The sequence below is a fragment of the Bubalus kerabau genome, chromosome 19, assembly GCF_029407905.1.
Source record: "Bubalus kerabau isolate K-KA32 ecotype Philippines breed swamp buffalo chromosome 19, PCC_UOA_SB_1v2, whole genome shotgun sequence".
NCBI classification, from domain to species: Eukaryota; Metazoa; Chordata; class Mammalia; order Artiodactyla; family Bovidae; genus Bubalus; species Bubalus kerabau.
The window spans coordinates 20,238,162-20,261,492 of NC_073642.1; the positions used below are offsets into that span (position 1 = coordinate 20,238,162).

Below are 23,331 nucleotides of genomic sequence, written 5' to 3' on the forward strand. Positions count from 1 at the left end.
GACTGCAGTCTTGTTCCTGGGACCACTATTCTGGCCAGAAACAAGCACGCTTGAGACCCTCCCTCCCCTCCTCTCATTTAGCAAATGCTCACTGAGTGCCCTCCATGTGCCAGGCACCAGGCCCAGTGGTGACCCAGGCAACACGGCGAGGGGTCCAGAGCCCCAGCCTAGAGGCAGGGGAGAAGCAGTCTCCTGCACCATCAGTGACCTGCAGCAACTCTCAGTCAGTCACACCTGACCAGGACTCCCACCCCAAGATGGCAGGTAACAGGCTGACACTGCTCACTTCACATGACTGTTTCAAATTATATAAGCAGCAATTCTATTGCTTAAATAGAAAATGCCTTAAAAAAAAAAAAATGACAAGAGGAAGGAAGGGAGGGGAGGGGGAAGGAAGCAAAGCAAACAGAAAACAAGGAAGGAATCGTTTCCTCGGCTAAATTGATACATTTTCATATCAAGTAGGAAGAGAAATACAAAACAGAAAATGACTAAGAAACTACAAAGCACGAGGTGTTTTTTTTTTTTTTTTCTTGGACCTAGAGGCTTTCACAGAAGCTCAAGGAAAGTTGATTCACTTCCTTCTGCTCTTTCTTCCTGGGCCCACGAAGCCAACTGATTCACTACGAAGCAATGCAATACTACTCAATCACGAGCTCGGGAGAAAAAGGATAAACATCCTAAGAGATGGCTCTCTCTTCATAAGGAGAAGACAACAGTCCTCAAAGGATAAATCAACTGAGACCCACACAATGGTAAACCCATTTATTTCTCAGAACCTAGTTTGCCGCCTGATATTCCCGTAGAGATGAGAACACTGCACCACGTCCTTGAGGCCCGACCTCAGACCTGTCCGAGCACTGTCCACAGGCAGCTCAGTCCGTCAGAGGTCCAAGAGAAACCTCCTAACCTGGGCCAGGTATTTTGGCTTCAAATAGTCACCCAGTTCCTCCTTGCTGGCCCACACGTGACGGCCCTTCTCCACGGCCGGGGAAAAGTCTCCGGTTAGCAGCAGGGCTTTGAAGAAGAAGATCTTGGCCCCGAGGCTGCCCTCCGCCCGCACTGCCTGGGGGAACTTGAACTTGTAGTGGCCGCAGGGCGCATTTCCCAGGAACTTGGCTTCCAGGTTGTTTTCTGAGGAGGAGGGGAGCGGGGAACAGAAGTAGAAGATGAGGACACACCCACCTGTTTACCCTGGTGCCCGAAAGCATCGGGGGGTCTCTGTGAGAGCCGCTTCTGGCCTGAGAGGAACGCCGTCCCGAGGATGAGGACTAGGGTCGGTCCTGAAGACCCTCATCTCCTTTCAAGACAAAAGCTCCTGGCCCGTGGGTTCCAGATTCTCTGGGTGCATTCCTCATGCCAAGCTACTGCTCTCAGACTGAAGTCCGCAAGGCAACCTAAATAGCACTACCTGGGAGTCAGAGCATTGAGCTTCTAGACTCAGCCCGCTCACCATCTGTTGACGAAGGACCAAGACACTTGTATCTGTAAAGCAAAGTTCATCAGCCCTTTTAAAGAGAGTATCACATGGAAAGTATAGAAAAGTCTCAATTTGACTGCTGCAAGGTGAAAACCAAAGTTAAAAGGCAAAGATAGATGGAGGATCTTTGCAATCTATAACAATGGGTTAACAACACCAACACAGCATTTCAAAGGATAAGGAAATAATGGATCAATTACTAAATGAAACCAGGAGAATGGGCTAGCGAAGAAATAAAACTGGATCACAACCTCACTCCTCATATCCAAACTGACACCCTACAGATCAAAGATCTAACACAAAGTTAAAATTTTCACAAAAGGTTTGTTCATTTTTGAGTGATGGTTTCATGGATGTTTAATATTTTCTGAGTTTTTCTGTATTTTAAAATTCTTCACTAAAGAAAAAAGAAGCCATAAGAGTACCATTAAAAAAAAAATGTGGGATACTTTCTGTATCATTTTTGAGAGGGGAAGTCCTAACCAAGACAAAATGCAAAAAAGAAAAGGCATATTTGTTTACATAAAAGTTAAAATCCTTCTGTATAGAAAAATGAAGCATAAAAAAGTCACAGACATAATGACAAACTAGGAAAAATATTTTCAATACACTGAACAAAGGAGCATCTTAAGATATGAGTGTTAAATAGTACTTAGAAATCAATGAGGAAAAAGCCAACAACTCTGAAAGAAAAATGAACCAAGCATATGAACAAGTTCCCATGAAGATAAATTATCAATGAACTATAAACTCATAAAGATGCTCAACTCATTAATAACTCAATAAATACAAACTAAAACAACAAAGACATACCATTACTATTTAAGTTCAAAAACTTTGAGCAGTACACTGCTCGTCAAGGATAAAGGAAAACTGGGTTCTCTCAAATGTACGTGGTATATAATTAGTATAACTGCTCTACTTGGCAAGAGATATCAATTTTAATAATACAAACCCTTTAATCTAACAATTCTGCTTCTAGAATTTCACCCTCCTCAATATATTTATTTGTACACAGATGTTCACTGCAGCTTTTTTTTTAATAAAAGCGACAGACTGGTTAAACAAACTGCAGTACATACAAATATGAAACATTACACTGGTGTTACAAGTATAAGATATGTCTTCACTTGCTGATACAGAGATATGCTTAAAAGCTGTGTATAAGAAAAGGAAGGTACGTAACCATGTGTGTGTATATATATGTACATGTTTAAGTACACGTTAAGCCCACTTCATGGAAAAAAGGAACAGATGAAATAAGTATGTGCTTGCAATTGCTAGAAGGATACACAAAAAAACTATTCATGGCGGTTGCCTCTAAGACGGGAAAATTACCTATTATTCTTACAGTTCTACATTTACCAGACACTGTGATACTTTTTCACCATATACAATGAATGGCTTTTGTCAATATTAAAAACAGTAACAACACTATCAGCATTAGATGAGGTATCCACGTATGATGTGAGCTCACCTACAATATAAAATGTCAGCAGTGGGGATCTATGGGTGGTGGAATTACACTGGCGTGATTCTTTACACGTTTCTGAATTTTCCACTTAAATCAATGGATACATATTACTTTTCTATCACCTGGGGAAATGGATTAAATTAAATCAGACAGGGAGAAAAAGACGGTTCATTATAAACATGAGCAAAGAATCTAAATAAGCAGTTCACGAAAAAAGAAGAACCAATAGCCACGTGAAAAATATGCAGAGATGGCCACTCTAACCAGTGGCCACTAACCCAAATAAACACATTACCTAACAAAAAAGAAAGGAGACCGCTAATCTAAAGATCTTTTTTTTTACTGACTGGACAAGGAAAAATTTTTAAAGTATGTTCTGCAGGGCACTTTGGTGGTACCTTAGCAAAATCTTAGATGTGTCCATCCTTGACCATTAATTTCACTTCTAGGAATTCCATCTTGCAGAAATACCTGGGAAGTATGCCAAACAGATGGAAAGGAACAGACTCTGACTTTTTTGTATTTATAAGCTGCCTGAGCTTTCCTTCGTCATTTTAATTATTTCATATTATTTATGATTTTAATGAATTTGAAATAAATCAACCTATTTCATTTTCTATGCACCTATAAGAAACCAATATATCCTTTCACTCTTCGTTATGGCAACAGGACTGTTCAAGGGAGGAAAGCGTGGTACCAAGAGGAGGGGAGCCCCTTTCCACATGGTGCCCAGCAGGCAAAACTGAGCACTGTGAGTGAGCAGAAAAAAGCTGAGGATCTGAGTTCAACGGTCCTGGGAAGAAACCCAGCCACCAACTTTTGCGTGATGGCTGAGGAAGCCTGGAGTGCAGCAAAGGCCCCTCCTGTTTTCCCATTTCATACCACCATCTCACTCCCTCTCCTGCGGCCACACAGGCTGCTGGCGGGACAGGATCAAGGGGGCACACAGAGGCTGCTTATGTCTCATTAGCAGTACTCACACTGGTGGCAGAGCCAGAAGAGTAGTTGTGTGCTTACACTACCGTATCATTTACTCATTAAACACTCAGCATTGGAAGAAAAGCTATGACAAATCTCGACAGCATATAAAAAAGCAGAGACATCACTTTGCCAACAAAGATCCGTCTAGTCAAAGCCATGGCTTTTCCAGTAGTCACAGACGGATGTGAGAGCTGGACCAGAAAGAAAGCTAAGCGCCAAAGAATTGATGCTTTTGAACTGTGGTGTTGGAGAAGACTCTTGAAGAGTCCCTTGGACTGCAAGGAGATCAAATCAGTCAATCCTAAAGGAAATCAACCCTGAATATTCTTTGGAAGGACTGATGCTGAAGCTGAAGCTCCAATACTTTGGTCACCCGATGCAAAGAGCCGACTCACTGGAAAAAATCCTGATGCTGGCAAAGACTGAGGGCAAGAGGAAAAGGAGCCCACAGAGGATGAGATGGTTGGATGGGCCTACAGCCATACCACCCTAACACGCCCAATCTCGTCTGATCTCGGAAGCATTTGGATGGGAGATGGTTGGATGGTATCACCAACTCAGTGGACATGAGTGTGAACAAACTCCGGGAGATGGTGAAGGACAGGGAAGCCTGGTGTACTGCAGTCCATGGAGTTGCAAAGAGTCAGACATGACTTAGCAAACGAACAACAGCAAACATTCAGCAAGTGCCTGCTCTGTGCCGGGTACTCTGCTGAGAACCAGGATGATGGAAAGGACAAAATCCTATCCGTATTTTCAGAATTCTAGCTGAGAAGAAACCGTCTGTTAATCAACAATTAAACAGCAATGGAATGAAGAGCATCTTCTTCCCTAGGACATAAGCCCCCAGGAGGCCCAGGTAGCGTCCTGTAGATCACTGTGACCCCACTGCCCGGACAGTGACCAGCAACAAGTAGGCACAGAGAGAGTGTCTGCTGTATAACCAGAGGAAGGGCACTCTGTGAGTGTTACAGCAGCCTAGAGGGAGGAGTCGAGCTCTCTACCCAGAAGCTTCCACCACGGAAGGCAGAAGGGACGAGCTGAGTTTTAAAAACCAAGCAGTCGGACTAGGTAGGACCAAAGCTTTGTCTTGGACAGGCAGGCCCCAAAGCCGGGACACAAGAAACACCACATTATTCAAAAGTCTTGCTAGGTCTGAACTTAGAACATACATGAATGTGCAGCAAGACGGAAGACTGATGAGCTTGGGACCAGAGCAAAAAGTATGCATAGGCCGTGCTCAGAAGTCTGCTTTTATGGGAAACCTTTTAAGATTTCGAGCAGAGAAGTGACAAGGGATTTGTGTTTAAGAAGGCTTATTCTGGCGGCACTGAAAACAACAACACAAAAGCAAGAAGGGGGCTTGTGTGGTGTCTACCTCAGTACTCCAGAGTGGCGGTTCTCAACCAGAGATTCCACACCCCAGGTAATTTCCAGCAGTATTCAGTCATTTTTGGTTGTTACACTAGGAACAACCAAAGTGATGTTACTACAATCAAGCAGATAGAGGCCAGAGATGTTGCAGTAAATAACCTAGACAGAACCACAGAAGCCCCCACAAAGAATGATCCTGCCCCAAATTTCCAGAGTGCCAAGGCAAGGCTCAGAAGCCCTGATCTAGTGGGAAGTGAAATGACTCCCTGAAGAGCTGCAGGCAAAAGATGGGACTATTTACAACAGACCAGGTAGGACTCAGGAACTTAGGGGATACCGGAATGAGGTCAAAGATGACTCTGAGGTGTCTAGTTGGGTGAACGTGTTAAGTGGTGCTGCCAACAAGCAAGGCTGCAAGGACAAAAAGAGAAGCAGGCTGAGACTGGCAGGAGCATCAGTTCTGAATGAACTAAATTTTAAAACCTCCACGGGGCAAGGAACAGCACAGGGATAGCACCTTCGACCTCTGTCCCCGAAGGGTGTTTCTGCAGGCCCCTAGATGTGTGAACTGTCCTCCACGCTGATGCTTTACGTTAAGCAAATGAACCTCTTTCAGAGAAAAGTCTGAGCGTTTCTTGGTTGGCTGTCTCTGTGCTGGGCCCTGGGACAGAATCTAAATCACAGGTCTGTTAGGGACAACACATATTGTCAAATGCTGAGCAATATGGAGCAAAAGATAATTACCAACCAAGGGATCTTCCTCAAAATGATACCAGATGGCCAAGGAATGAAAAATCTAATTTTTCAGTGAGACACCCAAAATTCAAAGTCAATTTGAGAAGGCAGTGGGTCACCTAAAATCAGGTTCTGCAACACTTGTTCAGGATCTGAACTATGAGATGAGAAGAGAACTGAGTACGACAGACCATGCTCTAGATGTGACAGAATTAAAGAAATTCCACATCCTCTAAATCCTTAGCACAAAAACGCTGCCTTAATAAGGGAGAGGGGAAAGGAGTGACTGTGCAAAACAGATCAGGAAAAGATTCATACTATGTAGAAGCACACACACAGAAAATCCACTTCCTCAAGAATCCATCAATTATAAGAATCAAAAATGTAGGAAAGGAGAAAACCATATAACTAATCCTAATCAATTTTTTGACAGGAAACCACGAACAATGAGAAATGAAACTTTGAGTGCCATAAAAACTGAAGCACATTTTATTGTAAGTGTTGATCACCAGATCCCGCTGGAACAAATAGCTTCACTGGTGCTCCAAGTGGAGGGGCAGAAATGCCACTGAAGGGAAGGCGAGTAGAACCTATTAAAGCAACAGGATCTCGCATAGCTATGATGACAAAATATTTTATGATACTGGGCCCCAAAGATCTGGGCCACTTAAGCCAGAAAAAGTACTAGAATCACCTATTTTTATAGATTGAAAAATTTTAAAGAATGCAAAACTGGAAACTGAGAGGTGAATGTTTTGCACTTTGTTGGGAAGACAAGCTTTAGTGAGCAGAGGCTGAAACTCTCCATTCTTCAGGTAGGCTCCTCTGTCCATGGGATTCTTCAGGCAAGAATACTGGAGTGGGTTGCCATTCCCTTCTCCAAGGGATCTTCCCAACCCAGTAATCGAAGCCCAGGTCTCCTGAATTACAGGCAGATTCTTTATCGCAAAGCCACCTGGGAAGCCCAAGTTTCCATTAGCCTACTATTAAAAGCCAGGCCCACAGTCAGCCTGCAAATCCTGAGGCTGAGTCTGGAGTGTGTCTTGCGGGATTTAGCAGTGAGGCAGAGAGCTCACCTGAGAGTGTGGCCAGGGTTCGTTCAGCTGTTTGGCGGAGGGTCTCCCCGGGTTGCCACTCGGCCTGGGGCAGCATCCAAACGTCCTGGTCTCCAAGCTTCTCTTTGACCAACAGAATAAGGTTCCTGTCAAGCTTCCGGTGCAGCGAGCTTCGGTCATTCTTTACGTCAGCGTCTGTACAGAAGAGATGTGGGGGTCACAGGAGACAGGAGGAGCATGTTCTGCCAGAACCAAGATTAGGGTTTTAGGATCCTCCTGTAAGGCAGGGCCATAATCTTTGCCCTCAAAGAACTTATAACCAAATTAGAACCCTGACCCCATCTCTCTAACTCTGACCTCTCTCAGGATAGAGTCCCATAATCTTGAGGAAACTAAAATTTAACAAGAAGAAACCCAAAGCTGCACTTCTCCTTTGAAGAGGAGAACACAAAATACTTTGAGCCTCTGGAAAAGAAGCAATTCCCAGACACTACTAATTCTTTGGTTTTGACACTATAACTGACTTAACTAGTCTCTACTTCAGTTTTCACTGTGAAACAAGAATAAGAGAACTTAACCCCCTGCTTTGGGAGGGATTTCAGATAAAACACAGGAAATTAGTGGGAAAGGCTTAACTTCCCCTACTCTCAGTCCCAAACCAGGAGTTAAATCCAGATAACATTCCTGAGGCTTAACTGACACACAGCTGTCCCAACACCCATGTGTACTCAGTCACTCAGTCGTGTCTGACTCTAGGCCACCCCAAGGACTGTAGCCCACCAGGCTCTTCTGTCCATGGAGTTTTCCAGGCAGGAATACTGAAGTGGGTTGCCATTTTCTTCTCCAGGGGATCTTCCGAACCCAGGGATCAAACCCACCTCTCCTGTAGCTCCTGCACTGGCAAGCAGATTCTTTACCACCGAGCCACCTGGAGAGTTCCCTCAATAACCATACATCCCACTCAAAAATAACACAGACTTTTAAAATATTATATTAGGATGGATGTGAAGAACTGTGAAAAGAATTGTTCTCCCATGTTAAAAAGTTTTATCATTTAAAATTATTATTTAAAACACAAAGCAGAAAGTAAGCAAGTATTCTTTATTTGCAAATCAGAATATCCACCCTCCTACCTCTAACTGGCCTGAAGAGACAACAAACCTGTTATTCGAGCTCCAGGTTTGAACTGTAGGAATTTCTGCTCCCACATGTCTTCCAAGTCCTGCACTAGCAATATATTCTTCTCATCTTCTTCTTCATAAAGGTCACTTTTTTTCTTGGCCAGTTGCTCAGCTTCATCCAAGGCACGAAGTTCATGGTCTGAATACAGGCTTCTCTCTATCTCAATCTGGGAAAATTAAAAGAGCAAAAATCTACCCCAAACTGGGAAAATTAAAAGAAAAGAAAAACAATAAAACACAGTTACAGTGCACTTGACAGATTCAGAAGTTTACCCCCAACATAACCAGACACACGATCAAAACACCACAAAGAAAACAGAGGAAAACTGCCCTGTGGGCTTGAGCTGCATTTCCTGAAATATTAAAATGTGTTCAAACATCAAGACTGCCACAACCAAGAGAGGACTAGGACAGGCAGTTCCTGCCCACTTACCACCCTCCAGTCATGCCAGTCTTTGCCCAGAATCTCACTCTCCATGGACTATCCTGCCTCAGGCATTTTACAGATGCTATTCCTTCTTTCTAGAATGTTTTCCCTCATGCTCTCCTGGGAGATTCCTACTCATCCTTCAAATCTCAATTTAAATATCACTTATTTTAAAAGATATTCCTTGACACCTTCCATTAAAATCAAATTAACATCCCTGTTAAACACTATTACAGTACCCTGTGTTTTCCTTTATTACACTTACCAGAGACTGCGATTCCATAACCATGTGGTTATTTGGTTATTGACTGACACCCCCCTCCACCAAACTGAATCCCTCTGAGAACCAGGGCTATGTCTTATTCACCACCACATCCCTACCACCTAGCACAGTGTCTATACAAAGTTTAAAAGGTGATTTTTAAATGTTTGCAGAGTAAGTTAACAAGCCAAATAAAAGGCACAGAAATGAAGCTTGTATCTCTCAGCAGCTAAGACAAAAACGCCTCAGGTTCTAGGTAGACATAATATAATCACTACCTATAGGGATTTAGGACCTTCGTTGCCAATACACCGTTTTTGTCCATGTTTCTTCACTTGCCCCTCACATAAACAGACTCTATCACAGACATCTTACGGATGTGCCCTTTGCCTTTTCTTTACGCTCATCACATGACAAAGCTCTTTTCCTCTCCAAACTGTCAACCACCTATGATGGGGACTGAATCCGTCTAGTTCACCATCGCACCTGTATGTGTCGGAAAAAAAGAAGAGCCTCTCCAGAGAGCTGCCGAAGGTAACGACAGAGAAGATCAATGAAAACGACGTGCCTCTTACTGAACGCGTACAACGTACCGCAGGAACCCAGAAGGTAGGTACCATTTTGCAGGAAAGCATACCGAAGCTCAGAGAAGTGAAGTGACTTGCCCAAAGTCACACAAGCTAATCAGTGGTGGGGCCAGGATCAAACCCAAGCCAGCGTACCTCTACTGCGTCCCCAAATGCACCTAGAAGCCACAACCCGCACCTCAACCCACCTGCTGTAGCAGGGCTGCCATCTCTTCCTGCATCGGGGTCAACTGCTTCGAGACCAGCGGTGGCCGCTGCAGGCACAACGCACCCAACAGGCGCCATGGAGACGCGCTATTCGATGGTGCAGCCGCAAGGGTCAAGCTACGAGAACCCAGACTCCAGGGGCTCTCGAACCGCCGCCAGCACCTCGCCAGCCCTAACACAGTGCGCCTTGTGGGCGCCGCCATCTTTCAAACTTCCCACAACGCACCGCGGTTCCCGGCGAGGTCCTGGGCCAATCCTATGTTCCCACAAGGCAGCGCGGGAGCGGCATGACGGGAAGAGCCAAGTCCCGCGGTCGCCGCGGACGGGAGCTGACTGAGGTCAACTTTAAGTCATGCAGGTTGTAAGAAACGCTGGGTCCTGGCTCTTGCGGTCATGGGCTTGGCCGCCGACGACCAGGTAAGATTCCTTCCGATTCATTCCGAGCCTGCAGTCACCGGGGAATGCGGTCCTGCCCGTGTCCCATGAGCCACTTGGACTAATAGAATCCAATTAGGACTCGCTTAGGTCTGGACCTCCCTGAGCTTTCTTTCTCCGCAGGGTCGTGGCCGGAGTGCCGGCCCCCACCATCCACATGAGCGCCCAACAGATGCAAGACGCAGCGGCCAAGGAGGAGGTTGAGAAGGCGGAGACTCCGGCTCCAGCTCCGAGCCGCAGCAGCTTCAGGTAAGGGCCACTTAGGTCCAACCCTCTGGCGACTGGCACCACCTTCCAGGGTCAGAACCCCAGTGAATTCCCAGCTCTTTGTCACTGTGGAACCTTATGCAGATTAACTTTAGAGCCTCAGCTTTTTCCTTTTAAAGTGGAAAGAATACTGGAAAAGGTTGTAAGGATCAGTGAACTTTTGATGAATGAGTGGATGTCGAAGGTGTATAATAAATATCACCACTTTTGTTTCCCTCATGGGATCAGGGTCTCCGATACAAAATGGGCGGAAGGGGTAGTAAGGTAAAGGTTGTTATGCGCTTTTTAGAGTTGGTCTAAGGTCCAGGGTGGTTTTTGTACTCAGCCTCCGCCAGCAACTGGCATCTTGCTTCCTGCCAGGGACGCTGCCTCTGTGTGCTAGTTGTACTTCACATGCATTTAGCAGACATTTACTAGGAACCTGCTTGGTTCTGAGGGTACAAATGCAGACGATCATTCCTTCGCACAAGTAGTTCACAGTCAACCAGGAAAGACAAACATGCACACGTTTTTTACCGTAATCTGATCAGTAGTTTACTGGAGGTAAGAGCTGGTTGCTTTGAAGTATGAAAGAATGAGTGTCTAACTTCTGAGGAAATCAGACAAGAGTGCCAGGAAGATAATGTGATGCTAAGAGCTGAATTGAATGGGAGCTCAGCTGGAAAAGATGAAAGGTCACTTTATGCAAAGTTAACAGTCTGTGTAAGGCACGCGGTATGAATGTTGTGTAGTCAAGTCTGTGGGGGGGTATGTGTGTGTGTGTGTGTGTGTGTGTGTGTGTGTGTGTGTGATGGTAGATGAGGCCAGCAGGGTGAGAAGGAATCAGAATGCTAAGAGCCTTATCTGTAGATAACAAGCAGTCTAAAACCGCTGGCCTAAACAACTGGAAGGGATTCCCTGGTAGCTCAAATGGTTAAGTGTCTGCCTGCAACGCAGAAGACCCAGGTTCGATCCCTGGGTCAGGAATATCCCCTGGAGAAGGAAATGGCAACCCACTCCAGTGCTCTTGCCTGGAAAATCCTATGGACAGAGGAGCCTGGTAGGCTACCGTCCATGGGGGTCACAAAGAGTCAGACACGACTGAGCGACTTCACTTAAACAACTGGAAAGACAGAGTTGTAATTAATCTGTAGGAGCTTGGATTTGTATGTTTAAGTTTGAGATATTTGATTAACATCCAAGTGGAGATACAATATTGGCTATTAGAGATGAAGTTCAAGGGACAGATGTGAGTCAGACATAGACATTTGGAAGACTCATCACATAGATGATGTTTAAAACTACAAGATACAGTGGGCTTTTACCCACTCCCTACTGTGGGCAGTGGGGAGCTGCCAAAGGAATTGAAGCGAAGATTCTGTTGTGGTCACTCAACAATGTCAGACACTGTTCAGGATGTTGGGGACACATTAATGACCAAACACACAAAACTCCCCGCTCTGGTGAAACTTAAATTTGAGGGGATAGGGGGCAGTAAATAGAAAATAAGAAAAAGAAGTATGACGGATTATAGGAGTGTGTCTAGTGTCTGAGCAGGTCTCACTCCACTGCAAGAAGGCCGCAGTGGAGTGAAAAGTAAAAATGAGTGGTGAGAAGAAGAGGGTGAGGGGTGCGTCAGGCATGCAGGGCTACATCCTGTTGTCCCCTGTGGGCCATTGTGAGGAGACAACCTCACCTTATTCTGAGAGAAAAGGGAAGTCACTGGAGAATTCTAAGTGGAGGGTTGACATGCTCATGCTTACATTTTAAAGGATTCCTTTGGCAACTGCGTTGATATTAAACTGTAGGAGAGCGAGGATGGAAGATGGGAGAAGTCTCCTAAGCAATCAGAAGACTACTGAGATAATCTCAGTGAGAAGCGATGCTGGCAGGGACCAGAGTGGCAGCTGTAGAGATAGTATAAATGGTCAGACAGATGCACTTAGAAGGTGGAACCAACAGAATTTGTTAATGTAAGGTATGAGCAAAGGAGAGAACTGAAGGGACATTCTAAAATTTTTGGCCTAAACAACTAGAAAGATAGAGTTGTCGTGAAGATGGGGAAGACTGCAGGAGCTTGAATTGTAGATTTGAGATGTTTAACATCCAAGTGGGGATACAATATTAGCAATTAGAAATGGAATTCAGGGCACAGATCTGAGGTAGACATACACATTTGGAAGACAATCCATAGATGATTTCTTTTTCCCTCACACGGCTTTTGAGATTTTAGTTCCCCAATTAGGGATTGAACTCAGGGCCCCTGGCAATGAGAGTACCAAGGAATTCCCTAGATGATGTCTAAAATCATAAGATACAAGATCATCAAGAGAGAAAGGGAAGGTAAAGTGAAGGAGAGGTCTAAGGACTGAACCCTGGAGCCTCTGGCTTTTAGAGATTTGGGGAATCAGCAGAAGAGAAAGAAGGACCCTCCAGAGAGAGACTAAAAAAAACCTGGAGAGACTTTTTTTTTTTTTCCTGTAATTCAAAAGTAGATTAGCTTTATCACATGCTACTAATATGATTGACTAGTCCATAGACTGATAACAGAACTGCTCGTAGGGCTTAATACTGTGAATTTGTGGTGACCTTGACTAGGGCACCTTTGGTGGAGTATGAGGGGCTAAGGTTTGAATGGTGTGGGTTCAGGGAGAATAGAAGACAGGAAGAAGCAGCAGGTATGGTCAGTCCTTTAAGGGGGGGATAGAGAAACGGGCAGGAGCTCAAGGAGGCTTTGGCATCCAGAGGCTTCTGTTTGGTTTTAGACTGGGGAAATGACTGCATGTTTTGCCGATGGGAATGATGCGGTGGAGAGGGGGAAGAATGCAGATGCTGGAGCAGGAACGTTGCCGGAGTGCTGTCCTTGAGGGGCAGACACACAGGTGGAGTGTCATCACGGGAGACAAGGCAGAGACTGGAGGCACAGCTGTTCAGCAGTGGGAGCTGAAGGAAAGCCTGATTGCTTCTATTTCTTTGTGAAGGTCATCAGCTGGCAGCGAGGAAGCAGGAAGGAGTTGAAGATCTGAGGGGACAAAAGAAAGTACAAACTAGTCATCCAGGACAGTGAATGGGCAATTGAGCAGGGGATGCGCTGTGTGATTGCCAGCTGTACTGAGGGCCCACTTGATGCTGGAAGTCATTAAAGTAAACCAGCAGTTCCCAGCCTGGGGCCACTGTGTCTCCAAGGAGACTTGTAGCAACATCTGAAGACATTTTTGGTTGTCACAGCTTAAGGGTCAGTACCTAGTTGGGTAGAGGCCAGGGATGCTGTTAAGCACCCACAGTGCTCAGACAGCCCCCCCGCCAGAGAATCCCCCACCCAAAATGTCAGTGGCACCGAGGTCAAGAAACCATGACATGGCGAGAGGATGGTCGGCACTCCTGTGTATTTTCCTCTGGCCACCTGTGCCTCCTATTTTCAGTCCCTGTCAGCCGTTTGAAAGAGATGCTGTGTGCGCAGATGTGCTTTGAGGATGGGTGTGAAGAGCCAGCAGAGCAGCACCAGAAAGCTTTGTCTTTCCCTTTCCTGGGCTGCCTTGGGGTGAACCACTTGTTCACTGGACGTGGAAAGCTTAAAAGCTTGATCTTGTCTGCACCCTAAGTTAAATGGCTCAAGCTCTGGATCCTTTCTAGTTGGAAAATCTTGCCCTATTAAAGGCACAATGCTGGCGTGTTCAGACTTCAGAAGGCTTAAGTGTTTGACCTGCAAGTCCATAGAAGAAATTATTAATGGGGACCTTCTAAGGTTTTAAACATTAATGTCATCTCAGAGCCTCATACTCTGTCCAAGGAAATCCCAAGGACAGAGGAGCCTGGCAGGCTATAGTCCATGGGGTCGAAAAGAGTCCGACACGACTGACTGAGCGACTGACTAAATAACAACAGAGCCTCCTCCACAGTTAGTCTCAGCGTGTAGCCGATAAGCTGGCAACCTGCCGAGATGCTAAATCATCTCTAAGATCAGGCAGAGCAGGAAGGAATACACTTGTAATTCCTGAATACCCAACAGTGTTACAGTTTTGTTTTGTTAAATATCTCCAGGAAAGCCAGTAGACAGGATGGTGCTCAGATAATAGTATTCTCTGGATCAGAGCCCACTGTAGTTCAGGTGGCGGAGCAGGTACAAACACGGATCTGATCTGGGCACGCGGGCAGGCTGCAGCAGCAGGTTTGCCTGAGTCTGGAATTTAAAAACACAGGTGATGAGCAAAACTCTGAACCAAGGTAAAGCCCCTCAGCCCAAGGCCTGGCTTCCCTGTTCCCCTATCGGTACTGTTTCTCGACCTGAAAATGAAGAGTCCTGAGCAAGAGATAGCCAGAGGACAGAGCAGACTGGCGGGTGGGGAGCAGGGGGATCTTCAACTCAGCAGTGTCTGGACCAGTATGCTGAACCCCTGAGTTCACATCTGACTCATCTGGGCTACTTCAGAAATGGATTCTCAGGTCCCATCCAGAAATCTAGGGCAGAGTGGAAGCATCAGAGTCACACGGTCCTGCCATTCAGCCAGCCTGATATCCACTGGTCTTGGTAGGGACTGGCAAGTTGGCCCCTACCCACCCACCTGTGGCTAGTTGAGTGATTTTTATAAATAGAACTTTATTGGAACATAGTCACACCTATTAACTCACTGTTGTCTGTGGCTGTTTCTGCACCTCAGTGGCAAAGTTGTGTAGTTACAACAGAAGCATCATGGCCAGCAAAGCCTAAAATATTTACTCTCTGGCCCTTTACAGAAAAATTTGCAGGCCTCCACTCTAGGGGATACTGGATTTTTTTTTTTTTTTCAAACAACAATGATCTTTATAAGTATTACTGTAAGTTTATTTTGTCTTTGTTTTTAACAAAGATAGTCGAGGTATCTGTGGTTGATACAGCAAGAAATAGAGGTTTGACTTAATTTTTAAAATAATTTTACTTATTTATTTTATTATTTATTTTTGACTATACTGGGTCTTTGTTGCTACATGGTCCTTTCTCTTGTTGCAGCCAGTGGGAGCTACTCTCTAGGTGTCCTGTGTAGGCTTCTTGTTGCAGTGGTTTCTCTTGTTGTGGAGCACAGGCTCTAGGGTGTTCAGGCTTCTGTAGTTGCGGCTCCTGGGCTCTAGAGCACAGGCTCAATAGTTGCGGCGCATGGATTTAGTTGCCCAAGACATGCGGGATCCTCCCAGATCAGAGATCAAACCTGTGTCTCCTGCATTGGCAGGCAGATTCTTCACCACTGAGTTATCAGGGAAGCCCATGTTTTATTTAATTGCAGAAAGAATAGTTTATAGAGGACAGAAAAGAGTGATCTGATTATGCTAGAAGAGATAAGGGAGGATGGGGAGTATGGATTAAGTTCTCTTTCCAGCAGAAAGTCATTAGCTGTGTCCAGAGTTAGCAACTCGGGGAAACACTCACTGAAGGACTGTGTTCACAGATACCGTGTTCTGGCAGCACCAGAAGGGCTGGGGCAGCAACCTCAGCCGCAGGTCGGGGCAGAGGGCTACTGTCTTTTGTTACCAGTTTGTCTGTGCTGCTGGCTTTTTTTAAACTATGTGATTTTTTTTTTTTAATTGAAAAACAAATATCAGAACAACTTCACCTAAAATTTTTCTTCTAATTGCAGCATTTACCCTCCAATTCCAGGACAAGAAAGCTCTCTGAGGTGGGCAGGAAAGAAATTCGAGGAGATCCCAATCGCACATATTAAAGCATCCTACAACAAGTAAGTGGGGAAGGGACTCCTGGGCAGGGCTTGAGGGGAGGCTTCTTTCCCCTGCAGGGGGGCAGGCAAGTCACATGGGTCCTGGTGCACAGCACCCCACCCAGTATTCCTTCTTGTTTGGGGAAATCTCCTCTCTCTTTATAAAGTTGATTCAGAATAAATGGAAATGTGAACTGGGTGCCTGTATCATATTGTTAAAGATTCCTTTGCTATCCTTGGGAATTGTATTTTCTGGTTCTGCTACAGAGCTAGAGTATATTTTAGGGCCAGAAGGTCTTCCTGTGAAAGTGTAGTTGTTAAGTGTTGGTACTGGGGATGGATGATTAATAAATGAGGGAGATTATTTCAGAATATAGGATTTACTAACAAACTAAGCAAAGGGAAACCTCCAAATAAGGGTCGACTTAAAGTACTTGGCCTTGGTCCACTGTGGACCAGGTCTCTGCCTTTGTGGGGCTGAGCGAGGTTGGAAGATTCGCATTCTGTGTGGCTTTCAGATGGTGCCGGGGAAGTTCCCAACTGTGTGTTGGCAGCGGAAAGCTTGCTGACATCAGTGACATCCTCACAGACCAGCCCGCACTTAGAGGTGGGGTTGGTATTTGGTCAGCAGTGGCCTGCGAAGCAACTTAGAGGACAGTACAAAAGACGGTGGATGGTCAGGGCTAGAGGTGAGGCACCAGGTGAGGTGCCGTAGGACGCGTTTCAGCTGTCATCTTACAAGCCCAGAGTCAGAGCCCCTGAGTGTCCCTCTCTTCTCAGGCTGATAACGGTATAGGCTAGCTCTCTTTGTGTCTTTGCTTTTTTAGAGAGGCCTACTCTGTAGAGCTCTGTTGAGGTTGTCTTGGGAACAAACAATTCTCTTGTGCTTCTGTTTGGTGTAGAAGACCCAAGAAGCCGTGGGAGGGAAATGGCAGCCGTAGCCAGGCCCACAGCAGATGGCCCCAGCCCAGGGCTGGTTCCAGCAGGTCACCTTATAACCACCTTCCACTTCCCCTGCTTGTGAGTTCTCAAGGGCTTTTCATCCCATGAGACCAGGTGGTGATTAAGGGGGGAGTGGAAAGCAAGTCTAGGGATTTATGGAAGTTATTCTTAGTTTTAATTTAACTTGTTGAAGACTACTTATCTTTTAGAGATATATACTGAAATACAGATGAAATGATGGGTCTAAGATTTGCTTCAGAATAATCCCTTAGTAGAGAGTAGAGGGGAGTAGAAGAAACAAAGTTTATAGATGAAAACAGATTGGATGTTAGTTACTAATTGTTGAAGCTGAATGGTGAGCCCAGGGGAGTTCAGACTTTATTGTATCCGCTTTTGAGTATATTTGAAACTTTAACGATGAAAAGTCATTAAAAATTACGCGATGTGAAAATTCAATTTATTGGGGAGGTGGGGGGCTGGAGAACGCCAAAAAGGATTTTGAATCCACTTTAAACATTGTCTGCAGGGAAGATGTGAGGGGGAAAATACGCCACCCCTCCTGTGGATGACACTCAGCGCCCTCAGATCATGGCCCTGGTGTTGGTCAGCTCAGGCTGCTACAACAAACTACCAGACTGAGTGACTGAAACAGCAGACGTTTATTTCTCACAGTCTGGAGGCCGCAGGTCAGATATCAGCGTGACAGCAGGGTCAGGTTCTAGCGAGAGCTCTTCCAGGCTGCAGGTGGCCAGCTTCTCCTCATGTCCTCACATGGTGGAAGAGACTGCTGAGGCCTCTGGGGTCCCTCTGACAGGGCATTGATACTCAAAAGGGCTCCACCCTCATGACCTCATTGCCTCCCAAAGGCCCCACCTCCCAGAGCCATCACATTAGGGGTTCAAATTTCAGCATGAATCTAGGTGGGGGAACACAGACTTTCTATGCATAATAGCTTCTTGTAGAGTTTGCGACTTGTCAGTTTTCAGAGGTTTAAGGGTTGATTCTGACCTTTCCTGACGCCTCCTACTGGAGTTCAAAATCTGATAAGCTCAGGGTGGAAGCAGCTAAATGGTGTTTTCCTTGCTCACTGGGGCTTGTCTGGGCATAGGTTGGTGCTCTCTCACTCCCCTGAACAGACATCATATTCTGTACACCTCTCCTCCGTCCCCAGCACGCAGATCCAGGTGGTCTCGGCCGCTCACCAGCCCCTTGCCCGCGCCTCCTGTGGCACAGAGGGGTTTCGGAATGCCAAGAAAGGCACGGGCATCGCAGCACAGACAGCGGGCATAGCTGCCGCGGCGGTAGGTGTATGTGTGTGTGCGCGTGCGCGTGCATGCGTGTTCTTTCCGGCTCCCTCTGTGCTGGGCTCCGCTTTCTGCACGGCTGATCACCGGGAGGAGGATTGTCCTTGCACTAGCCCTTGAGAAGCACGAGTTTGCCAACTCGTGTCGGGTCCCCTAACGTGAGGGTAGCTAGAAGGAGCAGGGGCCAGGTGCCGAAGTCTCCCAAGGCCTCCTGGATTTAAAGACCAGAGGGCTGGGTGGGGTGGGGTTGTGGTGAGAGTCCATCTGGAGAAGGTGTGGTGTGGTGAGGATGCTTCTGCAGGACTAGACTGAGCATGAACTGCTGCAGATCTTTCTAGAAGCAAGTTGGCAGGGTGCTTGCTGTTAGTGTGTGTTTATGGAGCATCTACTATACAAGCTTCCCTTACGGCTCAGCAGTAAAGAATCCACCTGCAAATGCAGGAGACTCAGGAGATACGAGTTCAGTCCCTCGGTGGGGAAGATCCCCTGGAGAAGGGCATGGCTACCCACTCCAGTATTCTTGCCTGGGAAATCCCATGGACAGAGGAGCCTGGTGGGCTACAGTCCGTGGGGTCGCACAGAGTCGGACACAACTGAGCAGGGCAGAGCATATCTACTACACACCAGATACTTTATGTTCATTATCTTGAATCCTTGAAGACCCTCAGTATTACCCACGTTTTTAAGTCAGTTGGAATTCAGAGTGTGTCGCTTGCTCAGAGCCGTACAGCCAGTCAGGTTCCCTGAACTGACCGCCCAGGTCTGGGCCCAGAGCCTGTGCACTGGCCGCTGCGACAGGCTCCACAGGTTCACGCTGCCAAACCCGGCGTGTCCCCTGCGGGAGACCTGACCCTCGAACGAAGCGCCACGCCCGCAATACTGACAGCACTGTATTAGTGGCCATCAAGAGGCCACCAACGGCCACTAAATGGGCACGTTATATACGCTTAGGAAATAATGTCCGTGTTCACGGTGGCTTCCGCACGGTGGGTTGAGTGACTTCTGTGAGCTTTCCAGACTTTCTGTAATAAACAGCCTTTATAATCAAGAAAGAAAGCTTTCAACTGTAATGAAAGATTTAAAATGATTAAAAAATACGCTGTAAGAGGATACTGAGGCTCAGCCAGGAATCCAGGGATTGTTGTGGTCTGAAATTCTGCATTTATCCGGAGAACAATCTGAGCAATATTTTGAAGTATCCACTAGGTGGCAGTGCCGTCCCGGGCGGAAAGGGCCCCCAGCTGACTGCGCTGGTGTGTCCTGCACCGTAGCCGTCAGCCCTCTGCTTCCTTCCCTGTCCTCTCCTGTTTGCCTGTGTGGGTGCCTGTCCCCTGGAGCTCATAACCCTGTCACTCCAGGGGGTGGTAGCAAGGGCTGCGGTTGTTGCAGTTCTTTCCCAGGAGCACTAACCACTTGCTGCTCCTCTCCAGAAAGCTACAGGGAAAGGCGTGACCCACGTCCGAGTTGTGGTCAAAGGCCTGGGGCCCGGGCGCTTGGTAAGTGACCTCGCTTCCTTTTTTTTTTTTTTTTTTTTGGTGACTTCGCTTCTTCACAGTCCAGCCTGTGCGCTTCGTCCTTCAGTTAGTGAGAGAAGTGGGGGTGGGAGCAGAGGAGGGACTGGATTTCCCTGATGGCTTGAAGTTTGTCTCCGTTGCTTCTGATCCACTGAACCTCTCCAGGCCAGCCCTGATCACATAGTTTCAGTTTCCCAGACACTTACTGAGTGCCTGCTGGGGACGGGAAGGGGGTCCCTGGGGCCTGTCACAAATGAGTCTCTCGGGACAGACTCGTGGGTACAGCGGGGAAGCTTGTGCCCCAGGTGCTGGGAGCCCCTTGGGTGTGATCACCAAAGTGTCCCCAAAGAGGTGACATTTCTACTGATTTCTCAAGAATGACGAGGGACTAGCCAGGTGTGTTTATGAGTTTGGGGGTGAGGGGCTCATTCCAGGCAGAGAGAACTACAAAAGCGTAATGCTTAAGATGTGTTGAGGTTTACAGTAGTTTTTGTCTTTAGGTTGTAAAGGGCAGGGTGGGGCGTGGCAGGTGGGACCGGACGTGGGCAGCGCTGAGGGCCTGGGGGAGGGGTTGGGAGGAGGGGATTGGATTGCGGGCGCAACCCCTCATCCCTGTCCGAGCCCTGTCTGGACACCGGGGCATCGTCTCTGGTCCGTGCCATCCTCCTGTTCCTCCTGCCCCTTCCAGTCTGCCATCAAGGGCCTGACCATGGGGGGCCTGGAAGTGATCTCAATCACAGACAACACCCCCATCCCACACAACGGCTGCCGCCCCAGGAAGGCGCGAAGGCTGTGAGGGCCAGGAAGCATGCACCTGACACCATCTGCCTCCAGCTGGGCCTCGTGGAAAACGCACTGTCCAGCCTCTCCAGGCAGGGCTCGTTGAGACCCTGAGGCAGTAAGGGAGAGCTTCACCTCCTTACTTGGCGGCCTTTGCTTGTTCCTCTGACTGGAGAGCGGCGTGGCTAGAAGTGAGGCCGTGCCTCTCTTGGACACAAGGGGAGTTAAAGGGCAGCTTGACCCAGACTCCCAACAGTAAATGCTGTTTCTCTTTTGAAAAAATAAAATTATTTCCACCATCTGTAGTAATTTGTGAGTTTTTGGTTAATTTTTTTGCTTCCAGCATTGCAGACCTAAACCTCCCCACAGTTCCTGAAAACAAGACTGTGAATTGAGGTGAGACCCTCAGTGGAAGGAGTCAGATGTAAATATGGGCAACTAAGCACCAGACACCTTCCTCCTTGGCTTCAAGTATTTCCTCTGTTAGCCCCTAAACCAAGGTTTCCAGAGCTCTTTAGCAACTTTGCTTATTAACTTGTAATATGACCGCAAATTGAGAGGTTTTTGCCCCCTACCTCTGGAGTATTCTGATAGTAGGTATCACTGTTAATGGAAACGTCTAAAGTTAGCCCTAACAATACAGGAGAATTGCCCTGGGATCGGGTTTTCTTAAGTGTGAACCATCACCTCTGCTAAATGGTCTGTGGTTACCTAAATGGGAAGGAGATCCAATAAAAGAGGGAATGTATATAGCCAATTCACTTTTCTGGACAGCAGAAACCAACACAGTATTATAAAGCAACTATACTCCAATACAAATTTTAAAAATAAAGATGTCAACCCTTACATGTAAAAAAAAAAAAAAAACCAGCGTGAACCATCAGACATTCCCCACAGTCAAGGCATCTTTCCGCATTCCATGGGCGTCAGCAGTCCGAACACCCAAGATTGTGTGGCCCTGAAGGAGGGAAGGGAGAGTGGTATAAAACAGGAATTAGTGTGGATGGTGGGATGGGCAAGCACAGAGCCCAGACAGAAGTGCAGGAAAGGGAGTCCCCACCCAGGTGAGCTCAGCCGGCCCCACCAGATAGCACTGCCTGCTCAGCCTGGGCTCTGGGGTTGCTGGATGCCACACAGAAGCCACAGGTGGGGGCTCCAGGGGCCCAGCCGGAGAGACCCCTCCTTCCTCGGACAAAGAGGACCAAGGATGAAAGCATCACAGGAGATGAAAAGGTGCACGACCCTCAGAGGTGAGTCTACAGGAAGGGCCTGCTGACCTCTGACAGGTTTCACGTGGGCCCAGCCAGCCAAGCGCTGCGATTTGCCTGAGCTCCGTGTAGTAAGTCCACAAACGCCCTCTCAAATAGGAAAGCTGCTGTGCTGTACTGGCTAGAGAAGGGAGAAAGACCATGATCTAGATGTGAATTTAGGAGGAAAGTGTCTCCCTGCTGCCTCCTCCAGCCTGAGAAGGACCTATGAAGGATAACTTGTGAACAATGACTGAGGAACCCAACTGAAGGTTTCTGGTGTTAAAGCCACTGCCGGAGGGAGTTAACACTTTTCACCATAAAACTGCATGTAAACACGATGCTTAAAAAACACAGGGTTCATGAGGGCCTGGAGCAGTTAATCAGAGCAAGAGGCAGATGGTTCAAAAGAGGGTTACTGGTGGCTCAGATGGACCTGGGTTCAACCCCTGGGTCAGGAAGATATCCTGGAGAAGAAAAGGACAATGCACTGCAGTATTCTTGCCTGGAGAATTCCATGAACAGAGGAGCTGGTGGGCTGCAGTCTACGGGTTCGCGAAGAGTCAGACACAACTGAGCAACTAACAATTTCACTTTACAGAAGTGCGGGCAGGGTTGGGGGATAAGCACGTTGGAGCCCTTGAGGACCAGCAGGGGCAGGAGAAGGACCCGTCCCCCGAGCCTGGCCAAAGCTCCAGTCACAGGAACGCAGCCTCTGCCAAAACTTCGGCCCTGCAGAGGCAGAGTGAAGAAACACCCTGACTGCTCCAGCCTCTGACCACCCAACATCCCCAAGGGCTAAATCCAACAAGAACCAGAACACACGGGAGCTTCTGGTCCATCCTTGGAGGGCATGCCTCCGAGGGAGCGGGTGTGGAACAGCTCAGGAGGGGCATGTGGAGAAGAGGAAGCACAGGTGGTCTCCATCATTCCAGAAGTGAAATCCTCCTTAACGCTGTAGTTTTAGGAAGTGTTATTCCCAAGAGGGCTTTGAAAAGGACAATACTAAGAGTGCCTACAAGTAGCACGCTGGGGACCTTAAAGGATCACTGATCTCAGACCAGAAACAGTGGAGACCTAGGAGCCAGCTGGGCTGGGGCTGCTGTCGGTGCCCTGGAAGATGACACAGCTTTACTGCTGGGAGCCCCAGGGCCCTGCTGGGTCCAGGCTCTAAGAAGCCAGTGAATGTGTGCTTTCTTAGACTATGCATCAGAGAAGGCAATGGCACCCCACTCCAGTACTCTTGCCTGGAAAATCCCATGGATGGAAGAGCCTGGTAGGCTGCAGTCCATGGGGTCGCTAAGAGTCGTACACGACTGAGTGACTTCACTTCCACTTTTTCACTTTCATGCATTGGAGAAGGAAATGGCAACCCACTCCAGTGTTCTTGCCTGGAGAATCCCAGGGACGGGG

General features: G+C 47.2%; 2 protein-coding genes across 5 annotated transcripts; one reads left to right on the top strand and one right to left on the bottom strand.

The window, feature by feature from the left end:
* Window positions 1-750: 750 nt before the first annotated feature.
* Window positions 751-10,038, bottom strand: MRPL46 (mitochondrial ribosomal protein L46). 4 transcript variants are annotated; one of them, XM_055555942.1, is made up of 4 exons: window positions 9,745-10,027; window positions 8,261-8,447; window positions 7,121-7,294; window positions 751-1,134 (listed from the first exon to the last, which is right to left on the bottom strand). In XM_055555942.1, exons 1-4 carry the CDS (start codon window positions 9,964-9,966, stop codon window positions 884-886), a joined length of 834 nt encoding a protein of 277 aa, XP_055411917.1. In that variant the 5' UTR covers window positions 9,967-10,027; the 3' UTR covers window positions 751-883. The 4 variants fall into 4 exon arrangements, with proteins under 4 accessions (XP_055411917.1, XP_055411919.1, XP_055411920.1 ...); XM_055555944.1 differs by lacking the exon at window positions 751-1,134 and adding an exon at window positions 1,148-1,485 and having other exon boundaries at window positions 9,745-10,038; XM_055555945.1 differs by lacking the exon at window positions 751-1,134 and adding an exon at window positions 1,149-1,397 and having other exon boundaries at window positions 9,745-10,037.
* On the top strand, window positions 10,011-20,976 carry MRPS11 (mitochondrial ribosomal protein S11). Its single transcript, XM_055555947.1, has 6 exons — window positions 10,011-10,180; window positions 10,322-10,447; window positions 16,054-16,152; window positions 18,245-18,374; window positions 19,808-19,873; window positions 20,580-20,976. The coding sequence occupies exons 1-6, from the start codon at window positions 10,116-10,118 to the stop codon at window positions 20,685-20,687; spliced, it is 594 nt and encodes a 197-aa protein (XP_055411922.1). The 5' UTR covers window positions 10,011-10,115; the 3' UTR covers window positions 20,688-20,976.
* The last annotated feature ends 2,355 nt before the right edge of the window (window positions 20,977-23,331 follow it).

Coding starts and splice junctions, on each gene's coding strand:
- MRPL46 (XM_055555942.1), bottom strand. CDS start 9,966: ATGGCGGCGCCCACAAGGCGCACTGTGTTAGGGCTGGCGAGGTGCTGG. Junction 8,448..9,744: donor TGGCAGCCCTGCTACAGCAG/GTGGGTTGAGGT, acceptor TAATTTTCCCAG/ATTGAGATAGAGAGAAGCCT. Junction 1,135..7,120: donor AACCCTGGCCACACTCTCAG/GTGAGCTCTCTG, acceptor CCTCCTCCTCAG/AAAACAACCTGGAAGCCAAG.
- MRPS11 (XM_055555947.1), top strand. CDS start 10,116: ATGCAGGTTGTAAGAAACGCTGGGTCCTGGCTCTTGCGGTCATGGGCT. Junction 10,448..16,053: donor CCGAGCCGCAGCAGCTTCAG/GTAAGGGCCACT, acceptor TTCTAATTGCAG/CATTTACCCTCCAATTCCAG. Junction 18,375..19,807: donor CGGGCATAGCTGCCGCGGCG/GTAGGTGTATGT, acceptor GCTCCTCTCCAG/AAAGCTACAGGGAAAGGCGT.